We start from the raw sequence: 19,562 nt of genomic DNA on the forward strand, positions 1-19,562 counted from the left end.
AAGACAAAGTCAATGTATATAAATTATTAATTATTATTATGTTTTGACCTATGCTGTATAGTTGTGTTTTACAGCTATACAACTAGAACGCAACTGAATGCTTCTTCAAGCGCCTCTTGAAAAACTGGAAACATAAACAGGAAATGACGGAATATTTACGTACATATTTACAGTGGGTCTATTCGCATGGGATTAGTATTACCTGAGGTAATTTTTCCGGACCTTTTTACAGAAGGTAAAAGTCGCTGTAATCTTTACTGACATTGTCCATAATGATTACTGAGATGGCACATTCGGACGGGACTAAAATCACAGAGAAGCTCTGGTTTACCCCACCTCTCCATGTTAAACTAATCCAGTCCGAATAGGACTACAGTTACAATAACACTAAAGAGTCATTTTTACTGACTCAAAAACAACAGGAGAAAGACAATGCTACATGGAGACAGCAGATCATCCTTGATATGCCAAACCACGTGACCTTATGTACCCCCAGATGTGTCCGAGAACTTGCAAGTGCCTTGGTGGAAGAGTGGAGTAATCAAACTTAATATTATACACTTAACAGAGTGACTTCTAGACAATTTCATAAGGTTTTGCTCAACTAAGTTGAAGAAGCTTGTAGAGGCAGAAAGTGATTGAGCAGGACCTAAAAACTCTTAGTTATGACAGTCATGTGAGTCATCAGTCAAACGTTGTGCATGCATCTGGTTTCTACTTTCATACCTCCGAGTGTCTTATAAGCAGGGGATGTTTGAAAGCCGTGTGCCTCAGTTTACTCATCGTCACTTTGCTTTGGATTTGGTGACTGATCTTCAGGAGCAATGGAGTAAGTCCCTACAGGCCTCTCCTCATTTTACTTCTTTCCAGGTAAGCTTTACAGAAAGTCTTACAACTTTTTTTTCTTTTTTCTTCAAATTGGTAGTAATATAATAACTGGAAGAATTGACATTTGCTAAATAAATAAATCAATAATGGTCTCAGTCCCCACAATCCCCAGTCAATCAATGTCATACTCATCCATGTTTTCTTCATGTTACAGAGGCGTTTATCATATGTTAACTCACTTTCTGTAATAATTGTCATTATAGCATTTGCTTGAGAACTTTTATGTCATAAAGCAAAAGAGAGAAAGTCCTAAACCCTAACAGCAAATACGATTTACTTTAAAGCGGTCATATGATGTTGTTTTAAAAGTTCATTACTTTGTTTATTGGATATACTAGGTTAACATGCTTTAATGTTCAAAAAACACATTATTTTTCACATACTGTACAACTGTACAGCTCCTCTATGCCCAGTCTGCCTGAAACATGCTGATTTCTACAAAGACCCTTTTCTGAAAAAGCTCAGTGTGCTTTGATTGGCCAGCTGACCCCGTGTGTTGTGATTGGCTGAATACCTCAAGCATGTCGCATATGTAACACTCCTTATCATAATCGCAAGCTTCGGCTTCATAGGCTTGAAGCAAAAAGAGTGGTGCAGGTATGATGTAAATTTGTAGGCCAAAACCCCGAAACGAGCATTTTAGCACTTCCGGTTCCATCGTCCCAAAGTCAATGTTTTTTTTTTTAATGGGTTTTTGGTTAAAAGGCTGGAATAAGGTCTGTGGTGAAGACAAGCTCAAGATACTTTACAGCAGTATTAACCACAGGGTTTTTTTAAGCTGTTAATTGTCTTATAACTATAATGTCTTAACTCTTTCAACTCAAACTTTTTTTTATTTTTTTTAATTTGTTTTAAGAAAACTGTAAGAGTTGTCGGAAGCTTAGTGATGTGACGTTGAAGTCGTGGGACTGTGGTGTAATTCGTTTATAGCCTACCTTTAGCTTTTTACTTTCACTACATTTAATTTTCATCTGTGAAATGGACAAAATGTGCAAGTATCATAAACCTTTGTTGATCAGAGAGCTTGTTTTTTGCGATAATCCAAAAGCCTATTAAAAAAATCCTATTGGGTCTTTGTCGAGGGAACCAGTGTGATGTGAACTGCCGGTTGGCCTACAAAGTGTCGTCATACCTGCACCATATGTGAACAGTTAATATGTCGTCGCTTTTACCGTATCAGTTGGAGCCTTAGTTGGATTCTGAAAATGCGGATGATCAAGTAGGTGGTGCGCTTCCCAAAAACATTGTTAGCCAACTATGGTCGCAAGTTCTGTCGTTTATCAACATAGTTCAAAGAGTTGGCGTTTCCCGAAACATCTCGGTTACATATGTAACCCTTTCCCTGAAGGAGGGAACGGAGACGTCACGTCGGATGACCAACAAATAGGAATCTCACTAGAGAGGCCAATCTACTTTGAGTGTAACTAAAACGAGCCAGCGATAATTGCATCAACTGCGAAGAATTTCTGCGATAATTGTATATCGCGGCACGCGCATATAATGAGCAGCAGGTGCATCGCATCTTCAGGTTTTATGGATGAGCATTATACTAATATGACACACTGTGACATGGATGTTTGAGGAAGCAATTTCTAGACTTCGATCGAGGAGTTTTAAGCAGGTCTGGATCAGTGTCCTCTGTTAGATTAAATAAATCCATTTTTGGGAGACTGTGAGCTTTGTAACTTTGCATCTTATACATGCACAAACAGCTACATTACACGCTAAAGAAAAAGATGAAAAAGCATCATATGACCCCTTTAAATAAATGCATTACAAACACACTTTAAGCACAATTTAATAAAACAATAGATTTATTGTTACAAACTAAGACAAACAGTATTTTTTAACATTAGTGGAACATTTATATAGTTAATGTTATAAACTATAAAGTTAATGGTGAGAAAAGCTCTAACACCATTTGCCATTCGGTTTGATATTTTCTTAACCAATGCAATGAAAATAATGTTAAAGTGTCCAAATACTTTTTTTGGGGTCCACTGTATATATTACATCTCAGCTTTCTGTTTTTAGATAGAACTCCCTCAAGATGGGTGAATGGGGTGCATTGGTAGATCTTCTTAAGAGTGTGCAGGAACACTCCACAGCTGGAGGGAAGGCCTGGCTCTCTGTGCTCTTCATCTTCCGGATCCTACTTCTGGGAACAGCAGTGGAGTCTGCTTGGGATGATGAGCAGTCGGCTTTTACCTGCAATACCCTACAGCCTGGTTGTCAGAATGTCTGCTATGACAAATCTTTCCCCATTTCACACGTGCGATTATGGGTGCTTCAGATCATCTTTGTGTCCACCCCTACCCTTCTGTTCCTGGCGCATGTGTTCTACATGACGCGCAGAAAGGAGAAGACAGGAGAGGCTGACTCTGAGAACATGAAACAAGGCTCAGAGACCCACAAAGTGAAGATGGAGGGGGCTCTCTTGTACACCTACATCATTAGCATCTTTTGCAAGTCTCTCTTTGAGGTGGTCTTCCTGGTCATCCAGTGGTACATTTATGGCTTCAGCCTGTCTGCTGTGTACACCTGCCAGCACTGGCCTTGTCCCCATCAGGTGGACTGTTTCCTCTCTCGACCCACGGAGAAGACTGTCTTTATTATCTTCATGCTGGTGGTTTCTCTGGTCTCACTTGTGCTTAACGTCATAGAGCTCTTCTATGTGCTATACAAACGGAAGAAGGATCAAAACCAGTCCGCCAATGAGCAGCAGTCTTCAGCACTGAAAGAAAACCTGGCGGATGAGCAGTCGAGGAACATGAGCAATCGTAAGGGTTGGGTAGTAACAGAATACATGTAACAGCATTATAAATATAAAATACAAATTGAAACATTTAAAAAAAATGTATACATTTAAAATATGGGTAATTGTATTGAGTTACAGTTAAAATCATTGGTAATCAGATTACAGTTACATTTAAAAAAGTATTGTGATTACTCAATGGATTACTTTAGAATTGAACTGTCATTTGTTTAATTTGATAGCCTATATGTGACTCTGGACAACAAAACCAGTCACTGTACTGTACTGTACTGTACTGTCATGCTGTGCTTTGCTATACTGTGACTGTTTCCCTTTGGGTGTATTTTGTGTTTATGTTTTCTTTTTTTTTTTATTGAATTCTAATAAAAAAAAGCTAATTTACCTCTGCATCCTTGAGTCCTCCTCACATCCCTTACCTCACCTGACAATAAGAAACTTATATTCAAAATACATGTGCACACCACGCTGTTCATAAATTACATTTATATATCCCATATATTTAGCAAATATACATTTTACATACATTTCATTTTTTATATGTAAAATCCATACTAAGACAAACATATCAGTGACATACTGTGTCAAAGTATGTATTCTACACACATAAACATATATACTGTATTGTATGGGGTCAATATATGGATACTGACCCCATTTCCAATATCTAATAGGCTTCATATATGGCTGTGCAAAAATGTGCATTTATGTTTTCACTAAATATTAGCATTATGTCATGTATAGATATTTCATATATGAGATATATATGGCAAAATATGTTTTATACATACATAAACATACATTTCTAAGTCACTATATGGAATTGTTCCAATTTCTAAGTTTCATATATATCTGTGCATATGTGTGGCTGTATGTTTTTAAATGAGCATATTATGATATTTTATATATGACACTTATATGTCAAAATATTTGTTACACATACATAACCATATATAATATATGAGATAAATGTATATGTGAATATATGGAATTGTTCCAATTTCTAATAGGTTTCATATGTTTTTACTTTATATGAGCATATATTACATATATTGATATTTCAAATATGTACATTACATTTCCGTATGGGATTGGTAAATGTTTTGAAATTGAGATTTATGCATCATCTGAAAGCTGAATGGCCCGTGTATCATCTGATCATTTCATTTCCTATTTGGAATGGAATAACTTGAAATCAAAAGACGGATCGTTTATTAGTTTTTTCATATAGTTTAATAAATGGAAAATGAGATTTCGGCTCAATTTCTCAATTTTCATTTTTGGTTTACAAATCGGTTTATGGCTTTGATATTTCGTTCGCACATGTGGGCGGCGCTGGAACACCCCTTTCATCTGATTGGTCAAACCGCTTCGTCTTCAATACTGCCAGAATAAGAGTCCGTACTGCACACTCAAATCCCACTTTAATAAGCTTTTGCACCACTCGCTGACATTTGATGCAGAAATATGTTGCTAGGAACACAAAAAGTGCTGCTGCGAAGCTTCGCTTCTAATGTACGACACTTGAGAGATCGCACGCTTTCAGATTTCCTCAGAAATTCAACATGGTGAGAATTTGATGACCTGACGAAATTGAACAGTGCTTTTCACCTAGAGGAGTTTATTTCACCCTCAGTAGACCACACACCAGTTAAGAGGAGCAAAAATCTTCAAGTTAGATGCCAATTCTGGATTTTGGCAGATCCGTATGGCTGAAGAGTCTCAACAGTTGACTTCCTTCACTAGGGCATTATTTGTTTAAGAGGCATCCAATTGGGAAATCCAGAGCTCCAGAGCTGTTCCAGATGAGAATGTCTCAGATTTTGGAGGGACTGGATGGAGTCACATGTCACATGGATGACATCCTCATATATGGAAGGTCTCCTGAGGAACATGACTCAATGCAGCATTAAAGAAGCTCCAGAGTGCTGGCCTAACGCTTAACAACAAGAAGTGCAAATTTGTGAAGGCTGAAGTCAAGTTCCTAGGCCACAAGCTGTCCTCAGCTGGATTACAGCCCGACCCAGACGAACTGGCTGCGGTTCAAGATACACAGATTTCTTGGAATGTGGAACCAATTGGGGAAGTTCATTCCAGACCTGGTCGAGAAAACTAAGCCCTTGTGAGACCTCCTCTCACAGAGAAGTCTATGGTCATGGGACGCACCACAGTAGGAGTCATTCGCATTGCTGAAAAAAGAGTTCAACACCAACTTTAGCACTCTTCGGTCCAAGCAAGGAAACCAAAGTCGCAGCCGATTCATCGTCCTTTTGGTCCGGACTTCTGAGCTTACTGAGTACAAACCACCAAGGCTGCAATGGTTCAGAATGAGACTTATGAGAAATTCCTACGAGATTAGCCATGTTCCAGGGAAACAGTTCACAAATGAAGACACAATATCAAGGATGCCCTACATGAGCGATCTAATGGTTGCTGACTCAACTGAAGACATGGAAGGCCCAAATATTTATCTCACCCAAATAGAGAAAAGCTTCCCTGCTTCAAAGAGCTGCCTGGACAACTTTCTAAAGGAGTTAAAGAAATTTAACAGACATTTAACAGTATTTTCCTTTAAAATTACATAAAATTTCACCCGTTAAATCATTTAGTTTTTCCACTGTAAAAAAAAAAAAGAAAAAGAAAAAAAGGCATATGTTGACAGAAACATACTGTTTTCCATTAAAACTGTAATATACTGTGTGTGGAAAACAATGCATTCTGGTCAATATTTGTAAAGTAGCTTGCCTACTGCAATATACTGTTAATTAAAAGCATTAAAAGCAACCAAATGTTTATTTGGGTACACACTCAGAGACTGTCTCCGAAATTGCTCCATTCACTATTCCCTACATTCATTTACATAAGTTTACTTTAATTAAAACAAGTAGGGAATTCTGACACTCGTGTCATAAGTGATGAACACCTGCTGTTAATACTGAAATAAAGCGAAACAACAAGAACAGGAAAAGAGATGAGAAGAGCAGAAACAACAACTTCAAAAAGAGGAAGTTAAACCACTCCACAAACAGCATTACCAGCTTCACTTACTAACCAGTTTGACTTTGAGAATTAACAGAGGTTTAGTTGTTAGTTTAAATGTAGCCAATATCACATTATCGCAGTTTCTCTAGGCTTTTCTAGTGTGAGTGATTCCTTCAGAGTGAACACGGGTGAATCTGACTGCAGTAGATGTGAAAGATATGAATAAAAATGAAGTTAATTCGGCCAGCGCTCATACCTGTATTTATTTCCTGTTTTCGGTCGAAGTCCACAGTAGTCGATTGTCGAGTTCACGCGCGTGATCAGGTAACTAAGCAACAGTGGAGAACTCGACAATCGACTACAGTGGTCTTCAACCGAAAACAGGAAATAAATACAGGTATGAGCGCTGGCCGAATTAACTTAATTTTTATTCATATCTTTCACATCTACTGCAGTCAGATTCACCCGTGTTCACTCAGAAGGAATCACTCACATGGCTGTGCACTTGTAATGACACATCAAGGATGTTAAGAGTCTAAAAGCAGGTTTAAAACTTGCCCCATTGAAGTCAACAGGGTGCAAATTTTAAAAAGAGGATAACACGGTGTAGGCAACACCGATTTTTGTCGTTGTTCTCTGTACTGACAGCACTCCAAATTTACAAAAAAAATGAGCTCAATGTTAAAATTTTACCAGAGTTCTCCTTTAACACAGGTACTTGCATCAGCTTCATTTTCTGTTTGTTTTTCCTCTTTTCTGGTGGATGGTCGGTCCAGGCACTTCAGTGATTTTCAGGTCTACAGGAGGATTTTTATTCTTGTTCAAACTTGTATTTCAGCTTACCGAGATCCCTGCAAAGTACAAAATGTACTGTTAGTAAGGTTATTAAAGTGATAGTTGTGAAATTAAAATAAATTCCTCAGCCTTGTGACGTTCCAAACCTGTTTGACTTTCTGTCTGTGGAACCCAAAAGCAGATCTCAGGCATAATGCAACCCCTGTCACCGTTCGCTTTCACTGCATGAAACAAGCAGAAAAAAATGTGTAAATCATTCATGAAACCATTCTTATATACATGTAAAAATAACATGAATGAGATTTGAGAGCATGAGGGAAGATTTTCAGAGAATAACTGATTAAAAAACACAAGTACACAGTCAAACAATACAATTTCATACAGAAAAGTTCATAGTAGCCTAATAAAATACTTGTGTGTGGTGCAGGTATTATTTTAGAAATGTAGGCCTACTGGTTGTTCTGGGGAAACAAAAGAACAAAGCTGATTAAACATTCACAACATAATATTTATTGGCCAGTAAAGGGCTTTAAAGGGGTATTTGAGAGAATGAGGGCACCTGTAGTAAATAAACAAAAACAGACCAAACTATATTAACCACTTGTGTGTGTGCGAGGATCACTGAAGCGATGACAGCAGAGGAATAGCAGCAGTTTCGTGAAAGCATAAAACTTTTCTCCTCCTGCTTCTTCTTCATATTATTATTATTATTTATTGTTGTTGTTTTTAAGGTTTAAATTAATCAATAAAATATACTAATAAATGTAAGCATAGGTATACTGAATCAAACTTAAATATAAACACTGGATCCATTAATACTAACGCTTTCTTTTCTCTTCTACTTAAGCTGTTTTAAAAAATAAATATCTGTTTTTTATTTTAAAAAATAAATGTAGGCTCTACTGTGTCAGACTAAACTGGGAAGGGTCACACCACTTACATATTGTTGTCCTATTGTTAATTTAACTGCTTCTATTGCTCTCATCGTTTGTAAGTCGCTTTGGATAAAAGCGTCTGCTAAATGATTAAATGTAAATGTAATAATAATAGGATAATAAAAATCTTATCGTGGCCTCACAGAACCATTGGGTTCCTCCAGATGCTGGCTTTAACATAAGAGATCTTCCAGGAACCAACTAAATGTTAAAAATATCTTACAATAATCTTACAGAATCTTTCAGATCTTACAGAATTCGAGTTCCTCTAGTTCCCCCAAAGCACTTCGAGGTCTCATGGTAATGAAAAGGTGACTCCAGAACCTCTGAACTGAATACAAAGTGCTTAAAGGATCCCATAAGTTCCAGCAGGAACCGCAAAGATTATCAATGCTCCTCCAGTACCCCTAGGAGAAAGAGCTTTGAGGCACTTAAATTACATTTTTAAGTTTATTGAGTATCCGACAGGATATTTGAGGCACCTTTAGTTTTCTGGTCTGGTTTCAAGATCCTTACCATTCTCATAATAACAGGTCCATGTACAGTGTCACATGTTGTCATCTTTTATTTACGGTAATTACGACACGGCATGAATGTAGCTGGAAATCGAGGGACATGTGCCTTTACACATGGTTAAAATTGCGTATTATTAAGTTAAACGTTGGGATAACGTAAGTGCATAAATCAACAAAATAGGCTATATAACATTGTTCGGTTTGGGATTTCATTCCAAAAATCTTCATATTGTGCCTTTAAGCAGAGGAGATGAGATGAGAGCTTAGCCTAAATAGACAGTTTTCCAAGGTTTTTGACTTTTTTTTTTTTTTTGCTTTGTTTTCTAAATATGGCTAAACTCTTTGGCTTTGAGGATTGTTATTTTTCAGTACTATTCATTTTGAAATCTTGCCAGAGGAATACATACATTAAACAAAGAAATTTAAAGTGAAAGCACATGACGATAAAGCCAAAGGGCACAACATTCTTCATAGATCTGCTTGCCCTTTAGGCCAAATGGAAAGAATCCAAACTTACTTGGAAGTTTTCTTCAAACGTCTTCATTACTATAGAGGTGAAGAGTCGTTCAAAGGTATTTCTGAGGTAATTGGGAATGTATTGAATGTAAAGAATATGACTGAAACAGTTCTTCTGGTATTTGTTTGAGATTATCAACATTTTCAGCAGTCATGTTGTAGACTCAAGAGAGTTATTTGCATATTGCACCATACATTTTAAAGCTCTGTACTTGCTCTTAGACTAAGACAGCCTACATGAAAGTCATGTCATACTGTATCTCTATTTCAAACCATTAAAAAAAACAGTCAGTTAAGTATTTTAACCGAGAATATTACAAAATGATTACTAAAGATATGTCTACGCATTGAATGTAGTTTTTAAAATCTAATTTACTTCTATATCAAATTTTAGAAACCGGAGGATTAAAAAAAAAAAAAAAAAAAATCATGTGTGACTATTCTCAATATGGTAACACTTTACAATAATAGTACATGAATAATCATGTACTAATACCTGAATTAATAATTACTTTACTATGAACTAATGATGAGTTAAGACATGTATTAATGAGGTACTAACCTTAATTACAACATGAGTATCATGAATTCCTACATGAATATACCATCTTAACTACGCGTTAGTACATGCTTGTTAATTAATGTATTAATTAACATTTCGAGGTAAAGTAAATCAAACATGCTCTAGATCAAAAGAAAGATGTACTAAAAGGGCACAATGTTAAACCCTAACCCTAACATGAATTCATGACTTGTTAATGTATCATAATGTCATGACTTTACTTGGAGGGGCACATCATTACTAACTCATCATTAATTACTTGGAAAGTAACATGAATTCATGATTTGTTAATGTATCATGTAATTTCTTGTCTTGGCCCTCCAAGAGTAAATCTTCAAAAATGTATCAATTACACATGTTTTATACATATTCAGCTCTTCTAAATCAGATATCATTTGGTGCTTGTCGGTGGTTTGTAAAGAAGTGGAAGAGCAGAGGTGCTGTGCCTGAATTTAGATGGAGAAGGAACTGAACGGTAGGAAAAAAGTGGACAAATTTTGAAGGGGCAATAGTGGCCCCAAAGAAGAGCCAGGAAACAAGACTAACATCCGACTGCATTATGATATAAAGACAGTAAACAAATCCAGAAAATAACCATCATCTGTGCTATCACTGATTTTAATTTTGAAAATTGCATCTGTTTAATGAATATGCTAGTGTAGTAGGTATTTTACACTTGAAGGCAGCAGTGGAATCACTTAAAACGGAATGAGATAGTTTTAATTAAGAATGCATCATTGTGTGTTCAATGAGTAGGTTTAATTTAAATATTTCAAGACATCTTGTGTCATTCACTGATGTATGTGACAATTGATGGTGTCAAATTTATGAACAATTTAACATTGTGCCCTTTTAGTACATCTTTCTTCTGATCTAGAGCATGTTTGATTTACTTTACCTCGAAATGTTAATTAATACATTAATTAACAAGCATGTACTAACGCGTAGTTAAGATGGTATATTCATGTAGGAATTCATGATACTCATGTTGTAATTAAGGTTAGTACCTCATTAATACATGTCTTAACTCATCATTAGTTCATAGTAAAGTAATTATTAATTCAGGTATTAGTACATGATTATTCATGTACTATTATTGTAAAGTGTTACCCTCAATATAGTTACAGGGATCAATTAAAATATTCTGACAGTGGAGAGACTGAGGGACACTTAACATGTATTGTTTTTCAATCACTGGAAACTTAGGCCCTGTTTACATCTGACATTAACATCTATATCAGGTGATCCGATCACAAGTGGTTGGCGGAGACACAAACACACATTAACTGTTCACACCTGTATGTATTTATCTCTGTTATCAATTGTGAGTGGATTTTATTGAGGGTCTATGATTGCATGATTACGTACACTAAAATTTTTGTTTAATTTTTCTTTTTTTTTAAATCCTAATTTTTAGCTCTATACCCTCTCCAGGGTGCTGGAGGGTTCATGGGAGTTTGCCCAACCAATCCACATGTGCTTTGTGGATTTGGAGAAGGCATTCGACTGTGTCCCTCGTGGCTTCTTGTGGAGGGTGCTCCGGGAGTATGGGGTCCGGGGTCCTTTGCTATGGGCTATCCGGTCCCTGTACGTCCGGAGCAGGAGCTTGGTTCGCATTGCCGGCAGTAAGTCAGACTTGTTCCCGGTGCATGTTGGACTCCGGCAGGGCTGCCCTTTGTCGCTGGTTCTGTTCATAATTTTTATGGACAGAATTTCTAGGCGCAGCCAGGGGCCGGAGGGGTGTCAGGTTTGGGGACCACACGATTTCATCTCTGCTCTTTGCGGATGATGTTGTCGTACTGGCCCCATCAGACCAGGACCTTCAGCGTGCACTGGGACGGTTTGCAGCCGAGTGTGAAGCGGCTGGGATGAGAATCAGCACCTCCAAATCCGAGGCCATGGTCCTCCATCGGAAAAGGGTGGTTTGCCCGCTTCAGGTACAGAGCTGTTTTTGACCAGGTAAAATTAGTGTTTTCTTACAATACTAATGAGAATTTTTACTTAAAGTATATTACAAACTTTTCATTTAGATCCCAAAGAATCATATTAGCTTGTACAAAAATGGCATTATATGACCCCTTTAAGAGTTCTTCCAGGCTTACAAAGGCCACGTGATAATGTCAACATGGAGAATGTAGTACGTCCAGATTACATTCATACTATATAGAACATACTTTTGTAGTGGTTGTAATTACTTGTTCAAAATGAGTATTTCTAACACAGTCTTTGTAACTTTTGCCACTAGAGTGGTTAATAAATAAAAAAAAAAAAAAAAAAACACAGTTTGGAAGATGGATTCATGATCCAATTGCTCATTATATAATTTTTTTACATTTTGAACCAAAAAAGTTACACAATGCACCTTTAATTATGATCAAACGACTCACATACACTGTAAAAAAAAAAAAAAAAAAAAAAAAAGGTTAAATGACTGGCATCAAATGTCTGCCGCCAAACAAAAAAAATTAAATTAAAGTAAAATATCCTAATTTAATAAAAGGTCAAAAGCTTTAACAAAAATGTTCATTAAAAGTTTTACAGATAAACACTGTTATTTTTACAGGTATTTCCTAAACTATTATGGTCAAACACTTTCACTGTAAAATCCAAATCTCTTGCAGTTAACCGTTAGTTAGCAACAGCACTCAGGCATGAGCAAATGTATCTAAACGCAAGAAATAAAGTTTGCAGTGTTTGTTATTAACAGTTAAAGCATTTGAAAAACTAATGTTAAAACGTCAAGGGTGAAGAGCCCAACTAAAGCAAACACTGATCATCACCATAAGGGTGACATCCAACTATTATGTTCAATAAAACATCAAACCTCTTAATTCTCAGTTAGAATGTTTGTGTGAAATGAAGTCAAACTGGATTGTAATAAGTGAAGATGCTGAGATCTTGAGAGATCTGTTAGTGTTTAATATTCTGTTGCTGTCATTAAACACTTTGTTATTTTTTTTAGTGAAGCCGTTTGTAATAATTCAGGAAATACCTGTAAAATACGTTTTTCTGTTAAACGTTTAATGAAAAAATCTGTAAAGGTTTTTGCACTTAAATTAGGATATAATATTATGGTTCTTGTTTGTCAGTTATTTTACAATTTCTTTTTTTGTGAGCAATGGATCTGTCCATTTATGCCATCTGGTGGTGACCAAAAAAAGCTGAACAGGAGCTTATTTTTATACTTTCAAATAGAATATTTTGGCATATCACCCGACTTCATGTTAACATTTCAATCCACTGGATCTTCTTCATATAGAAATGATGCAAAATAGGGAACAAATATTGTAACTGTACAAATTAATGAAACTTACGGCAACATTTTATTCCTTCATCCAGCGCCCGCTTTAGTTTTGTCAGATATACATCCATTCTTCTTTTCATAGTATGAAAATTTGATTTAAATTAAGATCTATTTCAAAACATAAATATATAGTTAATTTAAAGTAATCCTGCACTATACAATAAAAATAGCTTTTCCTTGAGATGAATATAATTATTTAGTAACAATTGGTTAGAAAATCAAACAACTAAAATTAAATATATTGCTGTTAAAACCATCTACAATGAAGAAAAATTTCACCTCTAATGTTATGATTATAGCCCTTTGTGTTTTCTTTGACACACACACAAAATATTAATAAATCATGACTGTAATGCTGAACTCCATTCACTTTCAAACTCAGTAATCAAACAAATGTTTGAAGATCTGTGACTGATGATCACTAAAGGAGCCATATTTGTAAAAAAAAAAATTCCAGAAACTGGAGTTGGAGGAATGTTGCTTAACCATGAACGAACTGCATTGCTGCACGTTAATAGTTTGCCCTAGGGAATGCTGGTACATTAACATGTCTCTGTAACATTAACACATGAACTACATTTTGGAGACAGGTCGTGTTGTCTGGCTCCTTCATATCAGGATTTAAAGTCAACATGAAACAAAAATCAGATCTTATTTCAGTAATTTGATATTTAGGAAAGCAGGATATTCAACTAAACAAAAATGTGTGTAAAAATGAAATAATGTGGATAACTAACACAAGGAGGAATGTATATTAAGAAAGTAAATAAGATCAATGTTGAATTCATGTTGGCTTTAAAAATGGTCATCAAAAGACCAAAACTCCCCTAACCAAGTGAAAACGTCACCGAAACCCACAACTGCTTCTAACTTAGACCAGTCTTCAATCCTCAAACCTTCTGAATCCCCCAGCCTTCATCAAAGGTCATTATAAAAATAAAACCTCCACTCCTGCTATTTCTTCTTGTGTTTCTCTGTCCTGACTGGTGGAGGCGTCAGTCCGTGACTTCGCTGTAGTAGTATTTCTGTGCCGTGTCGCTGAGAGTCCAGCCTCCCGCTCGAAACTCCAGTATCTCCAGCAGGAGCAGGCGACCCATGGAGCTCAGGTCCTCCTGCAGGAGAAACCCGTCCCTCAGCAGATTGAACAGCTCATCCATCAGCGGCGCGTTCATCTTCTCCAGCTGATCTCCAATACGATGCAGCTGCAACACCAGACAGTCCACCTGAGAGAGAGAGAGAGAGAGAGAGAGAGAGAGAGAGAGAGAGAGAGAGAGAGAGAGAGAGAGAGAGAGAGAGAGAGAGACCTTTAAGTAAGATCAAATATTGGTAAAACCAACAGATGAATGATGGAGAGCTGATAAATATTTCTGGTATCTGAACACTTAAATAATAGGGGTGTAACAATACCCTCATGTCATGATTCAATACATATGATGATACTGAACTCACAAAACGATATTATAGCGATACTCCAAGACATATGGCGAAAGGTTAACAAAAAATGTATTGTTGATTAAAATGGAAAATTTGGTATTACATTGAGGGAGGAAATGAATAGGCCTGGACTTGGTGCTGGTAACTCAATGCACAGGAAAATAGTGACACCAGAATAAAAATATTCATGATTCTGAAGATGAAAATACAGAATTATTTTAGATGAATATGTGATCACTCTGTCACTGACCAGATATATTTAAAATAAGAACTTCTGTAGACGTATGACAGAAATAAAGTTGCACTGGTTAGTAATGTAGGACATTTTTACTGGTAACATCCGACATTTGGCATTATCAGGACCCACAAATATTACCCTATTGCATTATTATACATTATATTCAACATCATATATAGTAGTTTAATGTAGTACCGACACCAAAACTCGACACTGTAAACGTAAAAAAAATTTCCCACAGTATTTTTTATTTTGGGTGAACTATACACAATGCATATTGTCACTATCCACGATACATATTTTTGTATTGCGATATATTGTGACATGATATATTGTTACAACCCTATTAAATAATATGGATATTAGAAAAACATCAGTTTGTACTGGCCAGTGAATAGAAACCAAAGATCCACAAGAGCTGAAGTGTATGAGAAAAAATATATGAGCCAGGCACAACAGTAGAAACAATTTACTGAATTTATCTGCCTTAAAAAAAAAAAATGTTTTGATCTAATGGCATATGCTTAAATTCATACAAATTCTTACACAAAATAAATTGTGCCTATGCATGACATTTTTTACAAAACTAATACCGGTAGTTACATTTAATTTGTGAAAAGTGAAAACCGAAATAAATAAATAAATAAAATAGAAAAAAATAAAATAAAGTTTTGATAATTGAATTTCGGTCATTTAGGTACCTGAACTATGATGTTCATATGGTGTATTGCGTTTTCAAGTGATATGTCGCTTTGGATAAAAGCGTCTGCTAAATGATTAAATGTAAATGATAAATTAAACCAGGCATAGTAACGTTTTTCAGCAACTAGCCACCTCTTGATACAGTCAAACCAAAAATTATTCAGACACCAGATATAATTTTTGATATTTTTGCACTAGTGGTTGCAGGACACTATAGTTCATTTATGTAAGTGAGGATAGCAAAATAAAGTAAACTGTGACATATTATACCCAAAAATTCTTCATACAGTGACTACCAGTAAAATTTATCAAAATTTGTGACCAAATATTATTCAGACACTTTGACCTGACCATGTTTTGCTGAAGTGTTTTTTCTTTAATTGCTAACGCGACCTTTTTTACAGCACAGACTGAACACAATGAAGCATTGCTTGATAATTTGTTGACCTAAATTGGTATTATCTAAGTGTGTAGTTAAATTTAACAGCTGACAGATATTCAACATAATTCATCTGTGAGACAGTCTAACAGAAGGATGGACAAAACCAGTGAAACATCAACTGATTTAATAACTTTGAGTTCTTGTCATATTGTATTACCGTTATCTAAACTATAGTGAATAAACTGTGATAATGTGAGAAATGTTGAAGGTGTCTGAATGAATTTTGGTTTGACTATTTCAGCTGAACAAATTTTACAAACGGTTGCGTTGGCATTATTTATTTGCCACGGTAAAGTGTGTCCACACTGCTGACCTGTTCATCTGTCGCAGCTTATCCACGTTGTGTTCATGAAATAGACACTGAAACGGTCAAAGCGTGTCATCGGAGAAGAGCAAATTAAGCGTCACTATTGATGATTATGACTCTCCAAAACTATTTTTAAACTTTTTTTTTTTGCAATTTCATTCGAATATCTTGGGTTGGCGAGTACATCACTATTCACTTATTTAGCTGATCCATTTCAGTCAAACCCCAGTAATAATGTTCAAGATTCACCTCCTCCTCATTCTTCAGGGCGTCAGATTGAGCCAGTCTGAACAAACAGTCATAGACGGGAGGAACCAGGGCCATCATGGGCATGTTGTTCACCTGCAGTCCACACAATAAAGTAAAAACATATTCATATGAATGTATACATGCATTTCTTTAAATGATAGTTACCTTCCTAATTCTTACTCTGTGATTTTCAGCATTAAAACCAAAGGCAACTGTTCACCTTGAGGTAGTCGAAGATGTTGCAGATGAAGGACACGAGGCAAACCCACTCCTGAGTGGATCTCTTCCGCGTCTCTTCCCTGGCTTTAAACTCCTGCTGCAAGCGGTTCAACAGGTTACGCCGAAACACGCTCCCGTTGCTCTGTTTGGCCTCGGCCTGAATCGAGCGAGTCAACTGCTTACAAGTCAGTCCTAACAAACTACAAGCTAAAGGTTTACTTGAAGACAATGCAACAACTGATGATCATACTGTATTAAAGTTTACATGCATTGCATTTGTTCACCTGCACAATGGTGTAACAGATGCGTCCCGCCTCCCTGCTGAAGATCTGGTCCTTCAGAGACTGATCCACTATTACACTGGACACTTTCTCCAGGTCAACTGAACCTGGGTCTGACAAGTAAAAAGGCTTTTTATTCAACAACATTTGAGCCGAACCGTAAAACAGGTCATGCAAAACTGCTGCATATCAAACATAATGACCTTTCAAAGCCGTTTTGAGGAGTTTCTGAGTCTCCAAATCAAACGACTGGATCTTGTAATCTTCTTTAGACAAGTTCTCCATTTTCTCCATTCTAATAGGGTGGAAAGAGAGTCAATCAATTGATCAGTCAATCAATAACTGACCTTCGGGCACACGAGATCCGGTTTATTGCCATAGCAAATATCTGAAGCAATGCACAATTAGTCTGAAACAGCATTTGAGAAAGAAGTTGAAGTTGAGCTACAATAAAATACCAGAAACAATCATGTTATAGAAAACTATCAGCAACACTTATATAGTCAACCTCTCCTGTCTGCAACATCTCAAAAAACTTGCCTAAAATCATAACCAAAGTGTAAAAATAAGGCTCAAAATATTATATAAAGACCCAATATCACATTTTTTTTTAAAGCTGGTGAACAACATACTCGTTGAATAAAGATTTACTTTAAATGTATATAACCACATTATCAAAGTTTATTTAGCAAATGCACAACAATAAAAAAATGTCACAGAAAGTGAGAAAAATGCCCCAGATGTGGGGGGTAATTGGTTATCAGTAGGTAATGTTTATTTAATTCTAGTTATGGGTTTAAATTAATCATAGTGACCTAGTTGCCAGACACATGTATTTGCTGGCTTAGAAGTGGGTTTTGTTGAATGTGAAACTAATATGAAGTGATTTTATGAGAAATACGTTCTCAGACCAATAGCACATTATTGTCATTGTGCTGTGGTGAAACAGATCATGTGTGAAATATGTGGCGTCATCCGTCTGACTTTGAAAGGGAATCAGGGCAGCTTGTGTGTTAAAGGGATAAAGGGATTAGGACAACCGGGCAAACACCATCGGCTTCACACTTTCAACAGGCACACAACAACTTGATAAACTGCTGATCCAAATAACCAGTGGTAGAATCAATTGCAACTGTAACTTTACTTCCACATGCTATCGAAATCTTTAGTGAAGGAGGATTTGTGAAGAAATAGGCTACTTCACGCTTTTGTTTAGTTATCTAAATACGACCATGTGTATGTCTAAACTACTCAAAAGTCATAAAAACCGCTCAATAAGGTATAAAAAAAACATAGTTTAAAACAACAACAACAACAACAACAACAACAGACACTCGAGTCGCGAGCATTCATTCAACACCGTTCAAACCAGCGTGACGAGCGGATATCAAATTGTAAACAACACTAGTAATACACATTTTCATATTAAAAATGTGGTTTTGGGGAGGGCTATTGCATGTTCATACGCACATTAAAAAAAACTTACTTTAAAAACCTGAGAAGCAAACACGTAAATGTTTTCACATGTCTCAGTCCTCGATTCTTCTCCTGCGGTCAGTCTCTGTCCTGTAAACGAATCTACCAACCAGCTGTGTAGACTTATGAATATTAATTATGCATCGTGACGTTGACTCAGTTGACCAAACTGATTGGCTGAAATGGTACTTTAATATTTATTACGAGGTCTGCCCCTTTGGAGGCGTTTGTGCAGCCACAATTCACATATAAAATAAATTTTATTAAAACGAAAACATTTCTAATGAATCATATATTTGTTATAGGCTATATTCTGTTATGCAATTTGCATAATGTAAAACAGGATACGTTCCTTAAATGAACATTAAACGTTTTCCGAATTCTATTGCTTGCTCATTATTATTGTTGTATTTTTTTGTTTGTGTTTAAGCTTTCTGATCGCTATTTATGCTTAAAATTGTCTGTGGCACCCCCGCCGCACGCACTATAACGTGCACGAGCGCCAGGCACGTTCTCGCGCGAAAATTTAGTGAACAGCGACCTCTAGTTACCGACTTCGGCACGGCAGCATCTTTTGCCATCAGTGAGTGGTTCAGTCGAGTATGGAGTGAGAACTGATATGCGATCGAATCGTTCAGCTTTGTACATCAAATTATACGTTGAAATCTCTTAAGTATTACAAATATATAAGTATATTTGTAACCTAACCATGCAGTATTATAGCTCTTTGGAGTAGCAGGTTTTGTCTACTTAGGCCTATTCACACCCACCCATATTAGAGAAATACATTGATCTGATCAGTCAATCCACAGATAAAGATGCTTATCTGAATCTATAGGACTGTGTCAGGATCATTCCAGCTCACATCAGATCAGATACAAAAATATAATAATGGCCTAATACAGACATACAATACTCTTCAGAAATCCTAGTACACTGTGCTT

General features: G+C 36.3%; 3 protein-coding genes across 4 annotated transcripts in view; 2 read left to right on the plus strand and 1 right to left on the minus strand.

Annotated features, from left to right (window-relative positions):
* Nucleotides 1–19,562, plus strand: part of mrps7 (mitochondrial ribosomal protein S7) — a 154,388-nt gene that overhangs the window by 46,491 nt on the left and 88,335 nt on the right. The gene's annotated exons all lie outside the window — the stretch shown is intronic.
* LOC307171448 (gap junction alpha-1 protein-like) lies at nt 822–3,700 on the plus strand (the record flags this gene model as incomplete). The annotated part of the gene is made up of 2 exons (XM_079893052.1): nt 822–870; nt 2,927–3,700. Exon 2 carries the CDS (start codon nt 2,939–2,941, stop codon nt 3,698–3,700), a length of 762 nt encoding a protein of 253 aa, XP_079749178.1. The 5' UTR covers nt 822–870; nt 2,927–2,938.
* mif4gdb (MIF4G domain containing b) lies at nt 11,368–18,735 on the minus strand. Of its 2 annotated transcripts, none has more exons than XM_079876793.1 (6): nt 18,629–18,735; nt 17,346–17,437; nt 17,146–17,255; nt 16,863–17,018; nt 16,643–16,735; nt 11,368–14,493 (listed from the first exon to the last, which is right to left on the minus strand). In XM_079876793.1, the coding sequence occupies exons 2-6, from the start codon at nt 17,434–17,436 to the stop codon at nt 14,266–14,268; spliced, it is 678 nt and encodes a 225-aa protein (XP_079732919.1). In that variant the 5' UTR covers nt 17,437; nt 18,629–18,735; the 3' UTR covers nt 11,368–14,265. The 2 variants fall into 2 exon arrangements, with proteins under 2 accessions (XP_079732919.1, XP_079732918.1); XM_079876792.1 differs by having other exon boundaries at nt 16,863–17,036.

The sequence above is a fragment of the Squalius cephalus genome (assembly GCF_949319135.1).
Source record: "Squalius cephalus genome assembly, chromosome: 1".
NCBI lineage: Eukaryota > Metazoa > Chordata > Actinopteri > Cypriniformes > Leuciscidae > Squalius > Squalius cephalus.